The 21,983-nt window shown below is 40.6% G+C and overlaps 1 protein-coding gene across 2 annotated transcripts in view; it reads left to right on the top strand.

Moving 5' to 3' along the window:
* Positions 1-21,983, top strand: part of PCSK5 (proprotein convertase subtilisin/kexin type 5) — a 471,327-nt gene that overhangs the window by 183,636 nt on the left and 265,708 nt on the right. For both annotated transcript variants that reach the window (XM_061627751.1, XM_061627741.1), the window contains exon 8: positions 18,501-18,713. In XM_061627751.1, coding sequence (XP_061483735.1) covers positions 18,501-18,713 — 213 coding nt within the window. The remainder of the gene's footprint in view (positions 1-18,500; positions 18,714-21,983) is intronic.

The raw sequence follows: 21,983 nt of genomic DNA, 5'->3' as shown, positions 1-21,983 counted from the left end.
AACCCTTTGATTGGGACACTTGATGTGATGACCAAATAATGTTCAGTAAAATATTACTGTGATACTGCATTTTTCCCTGCATTGCTTTCTATATAGGAGTAAAACTAACCATCTTATCTTTGTCAGTTCACATGTTCTTTGAAGCTGATTTGTTGTTCTTGTTTATGTCCCCCTTCCCTTTCTATATCTTCCCTGCAGTCTCAAAAATCACTGCATGATATTGCAGGAGGCAGCTTTTTAAATTACTTTTATTGCCTGATGATCTTGTAGCTGGAATATGCTGGAGCAATACAGACAGTGGAGGAAAAAGTAGATGAGTTAGATGCTCATTTGGAAACTCTGTCCATTTCTGTACTCATGTTCAATTACTTCATGTTTAAGATGCAGGTTATCCAGTTTAAATGTAAAACTTTAATCCACTATCATAAGAACATAACAACAGCCTGCTGGATCAGGCCAGTGGCTCATCTAATCCAGCACTCTGTTCTCACAGTGGCTAACCAGATTTATTTATTTATTTATTTATTTATTTATTATATTTCTATACCGCCCAATAGCCGTAGCTCTCTGGGCGGTGCACAACATAAAAACATCCAATATACAAGTAAAAACATATATCAACAACTTAAAAAAAATATACCACAAGTAGTAGAACATAATTAAACATATAAACAACTACAACACAAGCCTAAAAAATATTAAATCGTATTAAATCAGTTAAAAGTATTAAGATGTTAAGTAATTAAGATTACTAAAATATTAAGAGCGTAAGTGCAAATGTAGGTGTTACAATAGATGTTAAAAATGTTGTTAAAATGTTGTTAAAAAGCCTGGGAGAACAAAAAGGGTTTTACCTGGCACCGGAAGGACAGCAATGTTGGCGCCAGGCGTACCTCATCAGGGAGAGAGTTCCATAGTTCGGGGGCCACCACAGAGAAAGCCCGTTTTCTTGTTGTCACCTTCCGGGCTTCTCTCTGGGTGGGCCCCCGAAGGAGGCCCTTCGATGTTGAACGCAGAGTACGGGTAGGTTCATATCGGGAGAGGCGTTCCACCAGGTATCGTGGTCCCAAGCCGTGTAAGGCTTTATAAGTCAAAACCAGCACTTTGAATCGAGCCTGGAAGCATATAGGCAGCCAGTGCAAGCGAGTCAGAATCGGAGTTATATGTTCACATCTCCGAGTCCCTGTTAACAATCTGGCCGCTGCATTTTGCACGAGCTGCAGCTTCCGAACTGTCTTCAAAGGCAGCCCCACGTAGAGTGCATTGCAGTAGTCCAATTTTGAGGTTACCAGTGCATGGACAACTGAAGCAAGGTTTTCCCTATCCAGATAGGGGCGTAGTTGGGCCACCAACCGAAGCTGATAGAAAGCATTCCATGCCACCGAGGCTACTTGTGCCTCTAGTGACAGGGATGGTTCTAAAAGAACTCCCAAACTATGGACCTGCTCCTTCAGGGGGAGTGCAACCCCATCCAGAGCAGGTTGAGCCTCTCCCATCTGGTCAGGGGAACCACCCACTAACAGCATCTCAGTCTTATCTGGATTGAGCTTCAATTTATTCGCTCTCATCCAGCCCATTACCGCAGCCAGGCATCGGTTCAGCACCTTGACAGCCTCACCTGAAAAGGATGAACAGGAGAAGTAGAGTTGTGTGTCATCAGCATACTGGTGGCAATGCACTCCAAAACTCCTGATGACCGCACCCAGCAGCTTCATGTAGATATTAAAAAGCATGGGGGATAGTACTGACCCCTGTGGAACTCCGTATTGGAGGACCCAGGGTGCCGAGCAAGACTCCCCCAGCACTACCTTCTGGAGACGACCTGCTAAATAGGAGCAGAACCACTGCCATACAGTACCTCCAACTCCCAAATCAGTGAGTCTCCCCAGAAGGATACCATGGTTGATGGTATCAAAAGCCGCTGAGAGATCAAGGAGAATCAACAGGGTTACACTCCCCCTGTCTTTCTCCCGACAGAGGTCATAATACAGGGCGACCAAGGCCGTCTCAGTGCCAAAACCGGGCCTGAACCCCGATTGAAATGGATCTAGATAATCGGTCTCATCCAAGAGTGCCTGGAGCTGGTCCGCGACCACTCTTTCTAGAACCTTGCCCAGGAATGGAACGTTCGCTACCGGCCTGTAATTGTTAGGAATTGTTAGGAAGCCCGCAAGCAGGACCTGAGTGCATAGAATCATAGAATAGTAGAGTTGGAAGAGGCCTATGAGGCCATCAGGTCCAATCCCCTGCTCAATGCAGGAATCCAAATCAAAGTATTCCCAACAGATGGCTGTCCAGCTGCCTCTTGAATACCTCCAGTGTCGGAGAGCCCACTACCTTTCTAGGTAATTGGTTCCATTGTTGTATGGCTCTAACAGTTAGGAAGTTTTTTCTGATGTCCAGTCGAAATCTGGCTTCCTGCAACTTGACCCCATTATTCCCTGTCCTGCGCTCTGGGATGATCAAGAAGAGATACCAGCCCTCCTGTGTGTGACAACCTTTCATGTACTTGAAGAGTGCTATCATATCTCCCCTCAGTCTTCTATTCTCTAGGCTAAACATGCCCAGTTCTTTCAGTCTCTCCTCACAGGGCTTGGTTTCCAGTGCCCTGATCATCCTTGTTGCCCTCCTCTGAACCTGTTCCAGTTTAGCCGCATCCTTCTTGAAGTGCGGAGACCAGAACTGGATGCAAGATAAGGCCTAACCAGTGCTGAATAGAGGGGAACTACTACGTCACGTGATTTGGAAACCATGCTTGTGTTAATACAGCCTAATATAGCATTTGCCTTTTTTGCAGCCACATCACACTGTTGGCTCATATTCAGCTTGTGATCAACAACAATTCCAAGATCCTTCTCACATGTCATATGGCTAAGCCAAGTATCCCCCATCTTCTAACTGTGCATTTGGTTTCTTTTTCCTAAGTGTAGAACTTTGTATTTATCCCTGTTGAATTTCATTCTGTTGTTTTCAGCCTAATGCTCCAGCTTATCAAGGTCCCTTTGAATTTTGTTTCTGTCTTCCATGGTATTAGCTATGCCCCCCAATTTTGTATCATCTGCAAATTTGATAAGCATGCTCTGTACCTCCTCATCCAAATCGTTCATAAAAATGTTGAAGAGCACTGGGCCCAGGACTGAGCCCTGTGGTACCCAACTCATTACCTTTGCCCAATTTGAGAAGGAACCATCGATAAGCACTCTTTGAGTATGATTCTGGAGCCAACTGTGGATCCACCTAATAGTTGTTCCATCCAGCCCACATTTAGCTAGCTTGCTAATCAGAATATCATGGGGCACTTTATCAAAAGCTTTGCTGAAGTCGAGATATATTATGTCCACAGCATTCCCACAGTCTACAAGGGAGGTTACCCAATCAAAACACAAGATAAGATTCGTTTGGCAGGATTTGTTTTTGATAAATCCATGTTGGCTCCTAGTAATCACTGCATTGTTTTCAAAGTATTTACAGATTGACTGTTTTATAATCTGCTCCAGAGTTTTTCTAGGGATTGATGTTAGGCTGACTGGTCTGTAGTTCCCCGGTTCCTCCTTTTTGCCCTTTTTGAAGATAGGGACAACATTAGCTCTCCTCCACTCATCCGGCACTTCACCAATCCTCCATGAAGAGCACTGTCCCCTCCTGCGGCTTCTGCAACTGGTTTTTAGAGGCATAGTGCCTCTGACTATGCTGGCAGAGCACAGCCATCATGGTTAATAGCCATTGATAGCCATATCCTCTATGAATTTGTCTAATCTTCTTTTGAAGCCATCCAAGTTGGTGGTCATCACTGCCTGTTATGGGAGCAAATTCTACAGTTTAAGTATGCACTGCGTGAGGAAGTACTTCCTTTTGTCTGTCAGCTTCATTGCATGTCCATGAGTTCTAGTATTATGAGAGAGGGAGAAAAGCTTTTCTCTATCCACTTTTTCCATGCCATGCATAATTTTACATACTTCTGTCATGTCACCTCTGACTTGCCTTTTCTTTAAACTAAAAAGCCTCAAATGTTGCAACCTTTCCTCATAGGGGAGTCACTTCATCCCCTTGATTGTTCTGCTTGCTGTTTTCTGAACCTTTTCTAACTCTACAATATCCTTTTTGAGGTGAGATGACCAGAACTGTACACAGTATTCCAAATGTGGTTGCACCATAGATTTATACAATGACATTATGATATCAGCAGTTTTATTTTCAATACCTTTGCTAATGATTCCAAGCATGGAATTTGCTTTTTTCACAGCTGCCGCACACTGGGTTAACATCTTTCTTCATTGAGCTATCCATTATGATCCCAAAGTCTCGTTCCTGGTCATTCACTACCAGTTCAGACCCTATGAGCACATATGTGAAATTAAGTTTTTTTTGCTCCAATATGCATAACTTTACACTTGTTTACATTGAATTCCATTTGCCATTTTAATACACCTTCACTCCGTTTGGAGAGGTCCTTTTGGAGCTCTTTGCAATCCCTTTTTGTTTTAACAACCCTGAACAATATAGTATAATCAGAGAACTTGATCAACTCACTGCTCACCCCTAACTCTAGATCATTTATGAACAAATTAAAAAGCACAAGTCCCAATATTGATCCTTGGAGAGACTTTCGACAGCCCTTCATTGGGAGAACTGCCTATTGATTCCTACTCTCTGCTTCCTGCTACTTAACCAATTCCTGATCCACAAGAGGACCTCTCATTTCATTCCATGATTGCTAAGCTTACTCGGGAGTCTTTGGTAAGATACCTTGTCAAAAGGTTTTTGAAAGTCTAAGTACACTATGTCCACTGGATCACCTCTATCTACATGCTTGCTGACACTCTCAAAATAATTCTAATAGGTTAGTGAGACAGGACTTTCTCTTGCAGAAGCCATGCTGGCTCTGCTTCAGCAAGGCTTGTTCTTCTATATGCTTGGTTAATTTGTCTTTAATAATACTTACTACTGGTTTTCCCAGGACAGATGTTAAGTTGACCAGCCTGCGATTTCCAGGATTCCCCCTGGATCCCTTTTTAAAGATTGCTGTTACATTGGCCACTTTCCAGTCCTCAGGTATGGAGGCGGATCTGAGAGACAAGTTCCATATTTTTGTTAGAAGAGTTCCTTGAGAACTTTCAGATGGATGCCATCTGGACCCAGCTATTTGTCAGTTTTTATTTTCTGTATTAAGCCTAGAACTTCATCTCTCATCACCACTATTTGCCTCAGTTCCTCAGGTGCCCTTCCTGCAAATGTTAGTTCGTGTTCAGGGATCTGCCCTATATCCTCTACTGTGAAGATAGATGGAAAAAATTCATTTAGCTTTTCTGCAGTCTCCTTATCCTGCTTTAGCACACCTTTGACTGCCTTATCATCTAAGGTTCCAATGGCATCCCTAGACGGTCTCCTACTTTGAATGTATTTAAATAAATTTTTGTTGTTGGTTTTTATGTTCTTAGCAATGTGCTGCTCAAGTCCTTATTGTTTTCTTGCATTTCTTTTGCCAGAGTTTGTGTTCCTTTTTATCTTCCTCATTCAGACAATACTTCCATGTTTTTAAAGGAAGCCGGTGATACCTTTCCTGATCCGCAGTATACACTCCAGTTGAGATTTTATTATTGTGTTTTTAAACATCTCCCAAGCATTTTGGAGTGATGTGACCTTCTGGACTTCATCTTTCAACTTTCTTTTTATCAATCCCCTCATTTTCTGGAAGTTTCCTCATTTGAAGTCAAATGTGACCATGCTGGATTTTCTTAGTAATTGGCCATTTATATGTATGTTTAATTTAATAGCATTATGAACACTGTTCCCAATTGGTTCAACAACACTTACATCTCACACCAGATCCTGGGTGCCACTTAAGATTAATTCTTATTTGACAAATGAAGTTAAATTGTTGTTGTTATTTATTAAATTTATATCCTGCCCTTTAAGGTTACATAAATTGAAAGCCAAGCCTACTATTAGGCAGAGGGAGATTACCATCTCAGGTGCCAGATGCTGGGAGAAGAGAAATCTAGACTATTACTTTCTTAAGACAGAACTGTATACGCTATGCAGTCTGTCCTAGGCCCATAAACTACCATGTTGCTTCAGATACAGTGGAGGGTGCTATTCCATTGGCAATATTGAAGTAAAATTTAACTAACAGTCTAGTCAGCTTCTGTACTTAAAATCGAGGAGGACACTAACTTATCCTTCACCTCAGGCAACAAAATATCATGGACTGACCCTAAAGCAGATTTGATGCTGGTTTCAAATCCTTGATTAAGAAGAGTGATCCTAGTTAGCAATAAGCACAGGCAATGGCAGTACCAATGTAAGCCTTAACTATGGTTAAGGGTAGAACAGTGGGGGGAATTTGCATGTAAGACAGAAGAGGCTGGTGGAGGGAGTATATGGTCACAGCACTCTATCCTTATCCCTTAACCATGGCATTCGCATAGTAGGCAGATTATACTATTAGTTCTGTTGTTTGTACACAACTGCTCTGCAATGGTATACTACTGCAGATGGTATACTACTACTGCTACTAATAGCATGGTGTTGTTCAAGAGTAAAGCAGCATGCCACATATTTTATGATTAAAAGCCACACACCACTAGTCACTGTCCCTCATCCATTTTTAACTTAGAGGGTGGCATAATAGAATATCTGTGGATGGGAAGGCTCATGTATGTGTGTGTGTGATTTCTATAGAAAAACAGCTATTGAAAAAAGGGTTAAGCAGCTCACCACCACCATTCTCCCACTTACATTTGCAACTGTTACAGCTGCTTTTGGTTTTAAAAAATGCTGTGGGGGAAAAGTTATGCACAATTGCACAAATATCTAGTTTCACCCTGAAAAGGCATAACTTGCACCAATAAAGACCATTTATAAATAGTAAAGGAAAAAATCTATATATAGTAAAGGGGTCAACTCCCATTTCACAACACTTATTTTCTTGTCACCAAACCTCACAAGGAGTAGAAAGGGATTCCCACTCAGGGAATATGAGTTTGTTGGACTGTGAAAATAAGTAAGTGTATTGGCTCCCTAAAATTTGGAGAAATTCCTGGGTGGTATCCATTTAGGTCATACTCAAAGTAGACCCACTGAAATTAATGAACTTGTTAGTCAAGTACATTAATTCAATAGGCCTATTCTATGACTTAAATTATCTTTATCATAATGTGCATTGGAAATGTTTAATACTACCAAATGTGAATATAAGACTGTTTTTGAAACCTCCGAACATCTTTCTAGTGACAGAAAATGTTTAGAAATACTCTCTTAAGGAGGGAAGTTATGCTACTACTAATATTAATAGCTTGAACAGCTAGCCAAAGTGAAAATATATAATGTATATGGTTGTGCGACTGAATTTATTGTGTTTGGGAAAGTAAAACATCTTGCATTCCAAAGGTTCCAATTTCAGATTCCAGCCAGCAGCACTTTTTGTTTTGTTATGTTTGCACTGTTAAATACTAATTATAGCTCTTTGGGGAATAGCTTGAAGCTGTTTTGTCTGTTATTTTAAAGAACAGCCCAATTCTAAGTTACTACATAACCTGTTACGATACTTCAGCATATTCATGGCAATTTTATGCATATAAAATCAGTTCTTTGCAACTCTCTAGAATGGGAATGCTCCTCAAGAACTTGGGCAACTTTTTTATTTTTTATCTTGGCACCCTCTTCATTTTTCTCTCTGGTAAAAGAAAGAAAATAGCAACCTGATACATTCATGCAGTTTCTTTGAATTATCATTTATGAAAGGTTACAAAAACTTGCCTTGTGTGGCTACTGATAGCAGCAGACAAAGAAAGTTTAGCAGTGGCAACACAATTTACTACTAACTAGATAGCATTAAAATGGATTTAGTGTAAAAATAGAGATTGGGGAGACAGCAAAATACTTAATATACATTCTAGGCTCTATATATTTGGCTCTTAAGACCCTCCTTCCCCTGCAGGATCACCAATGGACTTCCTTTAGTCGTGCCAGCGTTACTAGCTTTTGAAAATTGTGGAAGAAAGTGTATATATACAGCTTAACGTTAAAAAAAACACCCTTTCTCAATTTTTCAACAAGAAAGCAAAAAAAGTATAAGCCCTAGGTTAGAAGAAAATTATCTCAGTCCTCTAAACTGAATACCAACTCTTAACTCTGCAGTGAACTGACTAATACCAGACATAAATAAGAAACAGTCTAAATTCAAGAGATTACATTTTGGGATTTGGCATGACAAGTTTTGTTTCTAAATGTTTCTGCAGACAACTTTTTACTCCCTCCAAACTGGGTTGCCATAGAAATATTAACTTGCATTCAAGCCCAGTGAGTAAATTAGCATCAATCAATCACAGAATATCTCACTGTCTTAACAGCCTGTTGACGGAAGGGAAAAAGTATCTTAGAATTATACAGTGCTGACTTTAAGTGTTTGGTTTTCATCAAGTCTCCAAAAATAAAATTAATGAGCTCTTGCCTAAGCCAGCATCATCACATGATTTCTCTGACTGGCAGGCATGCTGAATGTGAATTGAAGTTTGTTAATGAGTCTTTCTTCACACACACACCTTGTTTCTTTAGCCAGTTCAACACTAACCACATTGGCTGAGAGAAAGAAAGCTAAATCTTAAGTGGTGGGAAATTCAAGGGAAGACAGAAAGTGACCTGGACAGATTATAACAGGAGAGGCTGTGGGCAACAGCAGGCAATTTGATACTAATAAATGTGTAATCCAAAGAGATGAAATTAACCACACAGAAAAGAGATAGAATTCAAATCTTTGATGTTTAGATTTATTTTTCTTTTCTTTAATTTCTAAACAATATATTTAAAAATATTAAAGGTTTTTCCCCTTGGAAGAGATGAGAAAAATTATAGCAGAGAGCTATGAATTAAAATAATTTCACAGATCCATATGGACTTGTATAAGGATGATTTAAGGTTGCAACCTGAAGTCAGAAATAAAGACTCAAACACAGCATCTAGGTTGAACTACTGGCCACTTTATTTAAATGCAAAACAACCTGCAAAGCAAAAACTATTAGTGGGGGAAGAGATATTAACTATAACATACCAGGCAAAGGCTGCAGCCAATAGGGCAAAACCCCTGCCAGTGTCATGGGCCCCATAAAGAACTCCTGGCAAAGCAAGCAGGAGGAGGATTGGGAGGGCCTTAGCTGTCTGCAGAGGGAGGGAGCTGAAACTGGAGAAGACTTCCATAGTCTGATCAGCTGCAGCCCCACCCCTGAGCCTCCAGCAGCAGCTGAAAAGGCTGGCCTGGCCAACAGGGCTCCTGCCACACCTCCAGAGCCTGCCAGCTCTCCTGGGCTGCTTCTGGCCCTGCCTGCCAGTAGGGAGGAGCAGATGGCAAGACTGGAGGAGAGGACTGAGGAAGAACTGGCTGATGTGTCTCCTTCCCCCTCACATTGGTGGATGCACAGGTGTGACCAGACTGAGGTCTCTCTGCTGTCTGTGCGACAGAGTGCCTGCTTCTTTGCCCAGTCCTGATCTGAGAGACAGTTCCCATGCAAGTAGTGAGCCTGCCCTATTTATGTGATATCAGGGAGCATGTCAGGTTGCTGTGACAATGTCTTTGTTTGAATAGCCATGCCTAGTAATCATCTGTATTGTCTCAGAGACCTGTCTTATCTGTAAGCTGATCTATGAAACATTTTGGTGTTAAGATTTCCATTAACACCATAGAAAAAAGCACACCAGTGGTTCAGAGTATGATTCCAATGGGTTAGCTCAGGACAGCCAATAGGAAATGGGGTATAGCTGTACCACCTGTTCCCTTTCCCTGACCACACCCAAAAGGTGAGTAAGGAGGCCTTTCTGCATCATCACCCCCCAGAATCCCATAACTCCAGGTGAATGATACAGGCTATCCACAAAGGTATTCCCTATCTTGCCTCAGAGTCCTATAGCCCAGAGTGCCAAGCCTTGGAGTCTGCCCATCACCCTGAAAGGTGGCTAGGGGGATACGTAGCTGAACCTAACAGGAGGGAAAAGTCAAAGTGACCAAATTAACCTATTTAATCAGCGGACCCAATCAAAATGCCCCCATGGCAGTTACACAGTGTGGAGTAGGCAAAAAAAAAATGACCCACCAGTACCAATCAGTGGATAGGCCAAAATTGTATACCTTACATGCACACACCTCAACACACCTAAAGTAAGTTGAATCTAATTTATTCTAGTGGTTTCAGTGAGACTTAAATGTAACAAATTGCATACAATTGAGGAGTAACTAGTAACCAAACACTAACAAAATTAATAAGAACTGTTTTTTTTCTTTCAAAATGACATGTAAAATTTGAAAGGAAAAGACAAGATCTACAAGGTTTCATTTATACAATTGTAACAGCTGTATAAATAAAAAAATCATGTTCAAATTCAGCAAAACCCAGTTTATCAGTTTTTAAGAAAAAGTAAATGATACAATTATGTAACTAAAGGATAAAGTTTATAATCCATTTTTTCCACAATAGGAAATGTGCTTCAGTATGTCTGCAGTTGGGTAACATGCAATATTATGTTAGATTTTATTCCTTACTACATTGTCCATGGATCAGGAAGATCTGAATAAACAGGGGGGGGGTGCCACTTGGATGAGGACAATATCATGTGAATGACACAAAAAACATGCACACATGGGGTGCACCAAATGCACTTTAAACAGCCATTCTCCCAACAGTTAGCACTGAATCTTCCCTCCCACTGGTTGGTGGAGAAAAAGGCTTAACAGGGGGCGGGTGGGATCTTTGCGAAATCCTAAAAAAATCATAATAGATTTACTGCTGTTTAGGTTTTGATAACTACCTCCAGGCTTCTAGAATTTATTTAAATGTCTTGAGTGGAGAGGATGGATTGACTCCGCTGCACCTACACTTAAATGCACATGAATGAACATCAAAATGCTTTGTTATGAAGTGTACAGCCTGCTGTTTCACATACCACAACTAGTGAGGTTTATTTTGAATGTTTACAATATTGTAAACATTGGAGGATATCCAACAAAGTTATATTCAGAGTAGACTCATTGAAATCATATTCCAAGTATGACTAACATTAGATGTCACCCAATAAGGATTTCTTTTGATCTTGAACTTGAAAGCAAAGCCTCTTTGATTTTAAACTACATGACTAGACCCAGTCTGTGGTAACACTTACTCTTTCTCCAAAATGATTGTGTGATGTCTTTTCCAGCACCAACACCCTATGATCACCTTTTGACAAAGTAAAAATTGCTGAGCCTTTTGGGGTTCTATCCATTCTGCACTCAGTTGCCAGATTCATAGTGAGATTAAACAATTCTATTAAACGTTTTATTTTTATTTGTTTAGAAAAGAAAATGTTCATCACTTTACTAACAGAAGCTAGTGAAGGACATGCTATTACAGTGTAAATGAATATTTTCTTATGAACGTTCTCATAAACATTTTATTCTATGTAAACCACTTTGTTTTATTTATTTTTGATTGTCATCTATAAATCTTATTTATTTATTTTATTTATTTATTGCATTTGTATACTGCCCCATAGCTGAAGCTATGTCACCCATTCTCTGAGAGCGACCTTGGAGATAGCATTGGAACCACTGTAAAACAGTTCCTCCAATACCCAAGCTCACCAAGTCGGCCCAGAAGGATACCATGGTCAATGGTATCAAAAGCCGCTGAGAAATCAAGTAAGAATAACAGGGTCGCACTCCCCCTGTCCTTCTCCCAATAAAGGTCATACATCAGGGCAACCAAGGCTGATTCAGTCCCATAACCAGGCCTGAACCAGAGCTTGGAAAAGTTACTTTTTTGAACTACATCTCCCATCAGCCCCAGCCAGCACCATGCTGGCTGGGGCTGATGGGAGTTGTAGTTCAAAAAAGTAACTTTTCCAAGCTCTGGCCTGAACCTAGACTGGGATGGGTCAAGATAATCTGTTTCATCTAAGTGTACTTGCAATTGCTGCGCCACAACCCTCTCAATCATCTTCCCTAAAAATGGGGTATTTGCAACCGGTCAGTAGTTGTCATAAACCAACATTGCCACCTGCTCACCCACCCTTGTCCTCTGGCCTAGAGAGATAGTACAAGCAAGCAACAGGAACAAGTAGAAGGGAAAGTAGCTGCTGTTGCTGCCTAGTCATTATGTCTGGGTGGTGGTGGCAGCAAGTGAACCCAGAGTCAGAGGAAGAGCAAGAAGGCAATGGGGGGGGGAAGAGGAAGTTCCACTGAGGGCAGCTTGCTCAAGGACCCCACAAAACCTGGAGCTGGCATTACCTTCAACAAAAACCAGAGCTTTAAATAGGAGCTACATTAGTTGGATTACAAACTGATCAACCCTGCTGGATGAATCAAATTGTACATCCTGCAGGAACAAGTTCCAGCAATGAAACTCAAAATAATGTAGAAATGAAAGAGTGCAAGACATCTTTCCCTCTCTTCTACTATCAGGCCAACAGTAAGATAGACAATAGATGATGCAAAACAGACAACCTGTTATATCAGTAGCACCAATATTTATCAGTTTAAACTGATAGTCAGAAGACTTATGTGTTGAGACATCTCAGAAACAGACTTCCCGGAAGGATCGCTCCGCCTGTGACTGCCTCTGAGACGAGCTCTCGTCTCAGAGGAAGCTTTTTCAGTTTTAAAACCAGTCAGAAGAGTTTTTTGACTGGTAAAAACTTTCTCCCAGATAAGGGAGAAATGAAGAGATCATCCGCAAAAGCTTCGTTGTGATTGTTGGGGACTGGAATTCATTAGGATCGCCTATGAACGAAGGTGCAGCCAGCAGCGCCAGACGGAGCCAAGGAATTCAAGCAAGCTCAAACTGACTAAGCGAGACTTTTTTTTTCCTTCAAAGAAAAACGGGTTTTAACAGGCAAGCATTCTTCTGTCTATTCTTATCAATTGGACTAAGTTGTTACAGCAAAAGAGATCTGTTAAAGAATCAGCAATAAAGAATCCCTGGGTGAGTCATACTTTTCTCTTTTATATGTGGAATTAAGGAGGAAGAAAATCGAAATAGCCTATCTTTGGCTTTATAGCAAAAAGCTGACCTGGAATTGAGCATTATAAAGATACAAACGGATGAGGGGCATCTAATCTGAAGAGAAAAATTTGATTTATATGAATATTTGAGAATTATATGTCTGGGACTATTTTGTCCGGTCTACTTTTTTTTGTGACGAATCTGCTTGTTCTCTGTGCCACTAATTATTTTGATGCTGTGAACTAAATTTGTTTTGCATTCTTGGACACATAAGAGATAAGGCAGTTTGTGCTGTCTAAGATGATGATGTCAACAGGTTCGGAATATTAACTCCCTTATTGCTGGGAAAAGAAGCAAATTATTCTTTGCTTGGGAATTGTGGCTATATTGGAAATTTGAAGGGTTTTTTCTTCGGCTTTAAGAATGACAATCAAAGAAGTGACAGAGACCCTGGATGCACCTCTGGATATGTTTCAGAAGATAATGGATGAGATTAAGACAACTAAACAAGAACTGAGACAGGGTAGACAAGAAATGGCAATTGAGTTTGGCAAAGTGAAACAGGAGCTGAAAGAAATAAAGGATTATATGAGGAAAGAAGCAGATGGGACCAAAGATATAATTGGACAAGCAATAGAAGATGAAAAAGAAATTAAAGGGAAGGAGCAAATTCTGGAGATTGGAACAGATATATCAAATGTGGAATTGGAAAAAGATTTGGACTTTATGGCCGTGATGGATTTTAGAGACAAAGATTACTGTTTGGAATTTAATGCTGTTCCTGAAGAAATTGGTGAAGATATCAGAGATAAAGTTATTACTGTCTTGATAAAATTTCTGGACTGGAACAATTTGATGGAACTTGAAATAGAGAACATTTACAGAATTAATTTTAGATATGTGACAATGGAAAAATTTTCAAGATATATGCTGGTGCATTTCGTAAAGAAGAGGAACAGAGACATGACCTTACAACAACATTTCAGTAATACATTCAGAATTGATTATGACAGCAAGATTAACATGTGTGCAAGGATGGCAGATGGATGATGGAATTAATACTGATAATAGAAGAATGGCTATTAAAATTACTGGACTTAGCTGACTTGGTAGGGATGGATCAATTGACATGTATATCTGGAGAAAAACTGATGGATATATTTCTCAAGGAGCGGAACCTCTCTTTGACTTTTTGCGGATAGAACAAAATGATATGATGTTAATGAGATTTGATGATTAATTAAGATAACTACTGGAGGAAAGTGATTTTGTAATATATTAAGGGACAGGTCTGTTATATACTATATACTTATAGCTGATCTGCGACAAATCGGAAGTCAATATTTTTATTATATTAGTTATTAATTTGTTTTCCCTTTGTTTTGTTTTGTTCTTTGAAACTTTGAATAAAAATTAATTATAAAAAAAGAGACATCTCAGAAACAAAAGTCCCATGATCTTTCAAAGCTGCAAACCTTGAAGAGAGTACACTCATGCCTTCTGCTGTAGTTGGTTAATTAATTTTATGTGTAATAAGTTGTATTGTTAGTGGGATTTAAGTTCAGTAGCTGAAATGCTATTCCCAAATAGTTTCCATTTTCAGCAAGCTCTGTTCTGTGTTTAGATTCATACATACATTCATACAAAGTCCACTGCAAATTTTCTCTTTGTCAGCTTATCATGTGTTATGATTAAAGCATTAGGTTGCTGGTCCTGGACATTTTTTAAAAAGACTGACTTTATCCTTGTATTTGAACAAGCTGTAAGGGGTGCAGAGTCAGTCACAAACTTGGCAATGAAGACAGTATAAGAAAAGATAGAGTTTAACTAGAGGGTTATATGGGGGTTACATTCTGTTTTTTCTATATCAATGTTGTGTTCTTAGACTTTCAAAAAGCTTTTTATAAAGTCCTTCACCAAAGATTCCTGGGTAAGTTTAGCAGCCATGTGTTAAGGAGAGGTCCTCTTACGGATAAGAAACTGTTAATGAACAGGAAGCAGAGAGTAGGAATAAATGGAGCATTCTCACAATGGAAGAATGTAGAAAGCAGAGTCCCCCAATGATCAGTACTGGAACTCATGCTTTTTAGTTTGTTCATAAATTAGGTAGAGTTAGGAATGAGCAGTTAGGTAGCCAAATTTGTTGATGATATCAGATTGTTCAGTTAAAACAAGAAGGGATTGTGAGGAGATCCAAAATGATCTCCCCAAACTTGATGAATAGATAGTAAAATGGCTGATGAGTTTCATTGTAGGCAAGTGTAAAGTGATGCACATTGGGGCCCAAATCCCTAATTTTACATTTGTGCCAATGGGATCTGAACTGACCAGGAATAAGACCTTGTCATCATAGTGAATAGCTTGATGAAAATGTTGACCCAGTGTACAACAGTTGTGAAAAAGGCAAATCATTAGGGATCATTAGGAAACAGACTGAAAATAAAACTGCCAATATCATAATGGTGTTCTACAAATCTGTGGTATCACCACACTTGGAATATTGTTTACAGTTCTCCCATAGGGCACATCTTATGTTCTTATAAGAAATAGAGAAATCAATGGGAGGAGGGGAATAAAGTGGAAATTGTAGGGTTAATTAAGCCCTTAAAAAAGAAGGAAGAATGTTGAGAAATCACATGAAATATGAGAATGAATATTATGTGGAAGATAAATGCAGAAACATAGTTTGTGTATTCAGAACCTCCTTTGAATATGGCAAATGAGGGTTGGAGGAAGAGAAGAAAAATAAAAATGCTAATCTCTCACTGTTAAAAAAACAAGGTAAGGAGACTTTTCTCACCATTGTTATAATATTATCACCCACAAATTGCCTACATTTTAAGAATGACAGAAAGTTTAGTACTATGCAGTCATTTCTAACATTACATTTACTGTAATTAATAATAGAGGAAACTAAGATGAGCCAAACATAGAGAACTAAGCTTGCACTTCTTGGCTGGTCAGAGTGATCTTTTTGAAATATGCGAATGTCATAATATATTTAACTTGGAAACTATGCCATTTTTATTGGTCCTAAATGGTTTCAAATGAGAAATTGTATTTTAGATACACATAATTTATGATAACATAAGTCAGGATAATTTGGTGTGCAGCTTGCTATAGTGTGGGATAAAAGTTTGCCTTTACTGATACTGCATTCATTAAACTCCCCAGTTCCAATTTATTAGTGTTTGAGAGCTGTGTTCGAACTGGAAACAGTATTGATTTAGATTCCATTATGCTCAGCAGAAAATACATTGATGAAAAGTACATCTGGATTAAATGACTGGATTTCAGATTGACTTTGATATATCTCCAAAAACTGTCTTAATTCCATTTGTAGTGCATATATCTACCTGCAAAACCCACAATAAATTGCTTTGCATGTCATATATTTATTAAAATGCATTTTACATGGTGCCTGTAAGTAGTAGGAACCTATTTAGCCAGTGGCAGACTGCTAACCATAGAAAACTTGTGTTTGATTATCTACCTATGGTCTCATTTGGTAGCCTCTGACAATTCAACAGCAGCAGATGGAGTGGTAGGTGTGTGCCATTCACCTGATCTCCATCCCGCTGAGTTGCTGCAGCATACTAGAAGGGAGGGGGGAGGACACAGTGGCAGTGAGGTCAGTGTCATGCAAATGTGCCAGTGGAACCAAACTAGTGCTCCTCCTGGCATGTTTGCACCTTGCTGCTGCCACAGCCTTCCCTCTCTCTTTTCTGGAATGCTGTAGTGACTCAGCCATATGACTGTGGTTGCACCACACTGTCCATTGCTGCAATTCACGGTTCTTCAAATTCATTTCTGTGTCAGTGTGGTGAAGATAACTGACTTAGAACTGTTGTAATAACATATGATGAAGTCTTCAATCCTGAACATAACAGTACACAGCAAATCAATGGGATATACATGTGCATAGGTATTAAAGCATATCAAAGAATCCTTCAGTATCAGAGAAAGTTAGACATATATGCAACACAGTGAACTATAAGCTTGATTGATTGGGCATACGTCTGCAGCTGTAAGATAGTAGCCCAAAGTCTGGGCAGTGGTGCAGAAAGAGCAGTTGACTTGCCACTGCATTCACCAGGGTGGAAGCTGGGTAGGGTGTCATTTTCCACTTGTGCTACACCAACTCTGGGCTAAAACAGGAAAGTGGCCCCAGTTGTCTCCTCTTCGGGAAAAGGGGTAGGGCTTGGATCCAGTGGATCCATTGTTGGCCCTGTGCCCATAATGCTCCATTCCAGGTCCTTATGATATTTATCACTAGTGGAACCACCAGCAGCAATAGTGGTGCTAAGGTTTGCTTTTCTCAGGGTGGAGCTAAAGTGGAGAGAACCTTCCACCCCATCCTGACCTCCTCCAGAATGGCAGATCACTGGCTAGGATTGCTCTGTAAATTCCATTACAATCAATTGGAGATAAACACATAATAAATAATTGAGTTCTTTATAAGTACAGTTTACTTTCTTTCTGCATTGCACTCAGAGATAATAAATTGCTTTGTACACTGTAAGTTCTAGACAAAGATCAATAGCAATTAAGATGTTAAATGAAATTTAAATCAGAAATATTTCTTCCATTCTATCTAGGTCAGTTTAGGTTCTTAGGAGTAGGCAATGGTCCTGCAAGCCACATGCAGCCTGCAGGAGTATTTTCCACCATTTATTTAGCTCTCTTACAAGTCTGTTATTTGGGGGGAAAGAGATAGGCAGAAGCTTTTGCAGTGGGCTGCTGTGGCAATTAAACTATGTATATTGGCTACCACTATGGTAAGTAGTAAGTTAAATTATTAAAATTACATTCAATTCAATAATGTTTTCAGGAAATATTCTAGGACTCTAGTTCTATACCATGCATGTGGAAATATGCCTAATTTAACTCAGTGGGGCCTATTTCTGAGTAGACATGTATGGCATTGTACTGTTGATATCCCTTTGCTGAACACCAGTGGTTATGATGAAAGAGGGGAAAAATTAATATTCATTTTTATTAATTTCTGATTCCAACATGTCCTCCCTTTTTACAGGACAGCAATTAGAGTGACTGTCAGCAAAGGAATCCAATCGTTCAGTAGTAGGTGGGAGATGTCACCCCTTCAGGAAAGACAGTTAATTGATTGGTCGGTAGTTGTGTTGGAAAACATGCCCAAATTTTTGAAATGTTCAGACTGAATACACATGGTTTGAAAAGTGTATAAAACATAACTTCTCCTAGGAACGCATTTTGTTTGCCTATTTTAGCTTTTAGATTATGACAACAGATAAAATATTATCTTAGTTTATATGAGGAAAAAGGCTGTGGCTACCTGCTTCTCAATTAATCACGATCCAGACAATATTAAAATACTTTAAAATACCATTTGAACACATATTTAACAGTTTCATAGAAATAGAGACTTAAATTTGCTTAATTTGATTGTATTAAGCCATCTTCTTTCCAAACAAAGTTGAAGAGAAGAAATTAAGGATGCTTATTTGTTTACTAAATTATATTAACTACCTTTTCCTTACTTATTTCAAATAGGGGCGGAACAACTTGGGTTCCATTTATGTTTGGGCTTCTGGAAATGGTGGAAGGAGTAAGGATCATTGTTCCTGTGATGGCTACACCAACAGCATCTACACTATCTCTATCAGCAGCACAGCTGAAAGTGGGAGGAAACCTTGGTATCTAGAAGAATGTGCATCTACACTAGCCACAACTTACAGCAGTGGAGAATCCTATGACAGGAAAATAGTATGTGATCTTTTCAACATGATCAAAGCATGTTTTGTAACTCAACTTTTGGGAAAAGAAAGAATATCAACTAAAGCTTTATGTAGATGAATAAATTTGTTCAAACTAGATAATTTTGAGCAGATCACTAGGCACAACTTTAAAGGATTATAAAATCTGTACATTTGGAGTCATAGATATATCTCTCAACCACTTTGTGCAATCAAAAATTGGTTTGCACAAAAGCCATTTAAAAAAAAAAAAAACTGTTGCGGCCGAGGGGCAAAATCAGACACAGCAGTTTGCGTTGAACAAAGGGCCACTTATTAAAACTATAACAAAATCCCTAGAGGGGAAACCTAGGTGCCGGAACTGGCTATAAGCAAACAACTTGCCATACGGCTCTTGGGTGACCAGCCCCTGTTGGGGCAAGGGCAAACACTTCTACTTACCCCTTACCCCGGCACACCCTGTAGGTGAGCAGAGGGGTCTTCCCACATCACTACCTCCCGGGGCCGTACAACTCCAGGTGGATGAGGTAAGATGTCCCCACAAGCAGCCCATATCCTGCCCTCAGGCTGTAAAGCCCTGCCAGACAGTCCTCCGGAACCACCAATCACCTCCAAAGATGCCTAAGGGAGCCACCTACCTGTCCTTACCTACTTCCCTAAAAGCCCCACCATTGCAAACTCATTGTAAAAATGCCCGACCTGGTGCGACAAGCCTGCAGGCGAAGTTCAGGTGCCCAGCCAGCTCCTGGAAGGTGGAAAGAAATACTTTCCTGGCCTCTGAAACCTCCCTAATGTTGATTTGGAGAAGTTCAAGCTTCTCCATGGGCAGCCTAAAACACTGGACCACTGAATCGATCTCAATACCAAGGAATGTCAAAACAGGGGCCAGACCCTCTGTCTTTTCAGTGGCTAAGGGAACACCCAGGTCACCTGCCAGGTCACCAAACAGTGACATCAGGTGTTGGCATTCACCCGTGCCTGCCCTACCCACAAGCAGGAAATCATCCAAATAGTGTACCACTGCATTCAAACCCACTCGCCTCCTGACCGCCTACTCAAAAAAGGAGCTGAAGTGCTCAAACACTGCACAAAAAATCGAGCAGCCCATAGGCAATGCTCTATCCATATAGAATTAGCCCGAAAAGGCAAAGTCTGCTGGGTGGACTGGCAGGAGGTGAAAGGCAGACTTGATGTCACACTTGCCCATAAGTGCCCCTCTACCACAAGACTGCACCATGCGCACTGCAGAATCAAGGGATGTGTAGTGGACTGTACATAAACTATCTGGTATAAAATCATTAACTGACTGCCCTTACAGGTAAGACAAGTGGTGAATCAGTCTAAATTCCCCCACTTCCTTCTTGGGAACAATACCAAGAGGGGACACCCTAAGGTTTGAGATGGGGAGTGATTGGAACGGGCCAAGCACCCACCCTGCCTGCACCTCCTTGTCAATATTCCATTGAACAATCGCCTCCATGCCTACTATAGATTTAAGGCTGTGGGACATGAACACAGACCATGGACCAGTATAAGGAATCCGAAAGCCTAAAGAAAAAGCCTGTAACAAAAAAAGTGCATCCCCGGCCACTGGGTAACCAGTAAGCAGGTTCCAAAAAACCTCCAACTTAACTGGGGAGGGACCCTTTTCCCTGAGCAGCTCCCGGCGGGGGCTGCTTCCTACCTGCTTGGTGGTCCCTGACTCCACCCTTAAATGGTCTGCCCCATGGACAGGTTGTGCATGAGTGGGCCGCCCCGCATATCAAACACTCATGCCTAAAGCAGCATGGGTTGCAGGCACAAAATCCCTGGGAACTAAATTCCCAGCACAGGAGCTGTTGTTGAACCCCTTGCCCCGCATTCAAGCGGGGAAGGGTAGCAGTCAACTGCCTGCTTAATAAGTGTCTGCTTTCAGTCCTGTCCCCGGACATGGTGCAGGCAGCTGCCATGAACTGCAGCCATAGCTCTGGCTCCCTCCTGCTCACGGGAGTGCCTTATCGAATGCCATTCACATCTAAAAGGACACATCATAACACAGCCATCCCAGGCCAGAAAACTCGATGTAAGCCCTATATATTATATTCACAAATAGGCAAAAACCTTGTGGTTTAAGAAAGTAGCTATAGCCCACAGATATTTCTATCAAACTTTAAAAAGCAGGGAAATTGGGCAGCTATAGTGAATGCACCAGGGGAGCAGGAGACCTGACCTCTCTGAGATATTGTACTGCCCTACAAATTGGTCAAAATGCAAACACAATTTGGGTTGGTCTTTCACAGTCCAATCCACTTCCTGTGTAGCTTGGAAGAATTTGGCAACATGTGCCTCTGAGCATATGGTGAGTGGTGGCAACACCTGCAGTGGGACTGGTGCCTGGCAGATGTGCCTCCTGCAGGACCAGATCCCAGGTACCCAGCCAGCTGTGACTAATTTCCATCACCTGTCCCTCTTTGGAGGGATACATAAGCCGGCTGGCTGAGGTGGCCTGGGAGACCCAGTGCCTGCAGGAAGAAGGAGAACATCGCCACCCAGGGAAGGAGAGCCTGCTGTTGCTGCTGTTGGAACACCACCTCCACCACCCTTCCCAGTGGGACTGCTGCCTGGCAGACGTGCCTCCTGCAGGACCAGGTCCCAGGTACCCAGCCAGCTGTGACTAATTTCCATCACCTGTCCCTCTTTGGAGGGATACATAAGCCGGCTGGCTGAGGTGGCCTGGGTTTTTGTCTTTTTGTTTTTGTTTTCTTTTGGGTGCCATTGGTTTTAGATATGGGTGGGTTCGGTTTCATTTTATATTGTAGTTCTTGGGTTTTTATGTAGTTTGTATGTTGTATTTTACTTTATCTTGTATGCCGCCTAGAGTGGCCGCTTGTGCGGCCAGATAGGCGGCCTAGAAATAAAATGTATTATTATTATTATTATTATATCTCCAAAGATAGAGAATTATATTTTTGTATGTTTGTTGGTGTTCTTTTTACTTTGCTTCTGTCCTGTGTTACTAATGTTTCTACAGAGAATCTAATCTAGAAAATTTTATTTCCCTCATTATTCATTCTAGAAATCTGTGTCAAATTTATTTTTATTAATTTCAAAGCCTTTTTATTGGTCAATGTCATATGATGGTGAAGACAGCCTTTTGTGTTTCAAACTGGAGGTTATGTTCTATTTCTATTTTGGTGCATTAACAGTTGAATCTGAAACTGCAGTTTGATGTAAAATCAGACTGATTACAATATGTTGCTCCTTCAGCAATGACTCTTAGCTGTTGGAAAAAAGAGGAAGC

This window comes from Rhineura floridana, chromosome 1 (assembly GCF_030035675.1).
Source record: "Rhineura floridana isolate rRhiFlo1 chromosome 1, rRhiFlo1.hap2, whole genome shotgun sequence".
In the NCBI taxonomy this organism is placed as follows: Eukaryota; Metazoa; Chordata; class Lepidosauria; order Squamata; family Rhineuridae; genus Rhineura; species Rhineura floridana.
The sequence above is the reverse complement of the archived record's forward strand: the minus strand, read 5'-3'. Positions and strand labels throughout refer to the sequence as shown.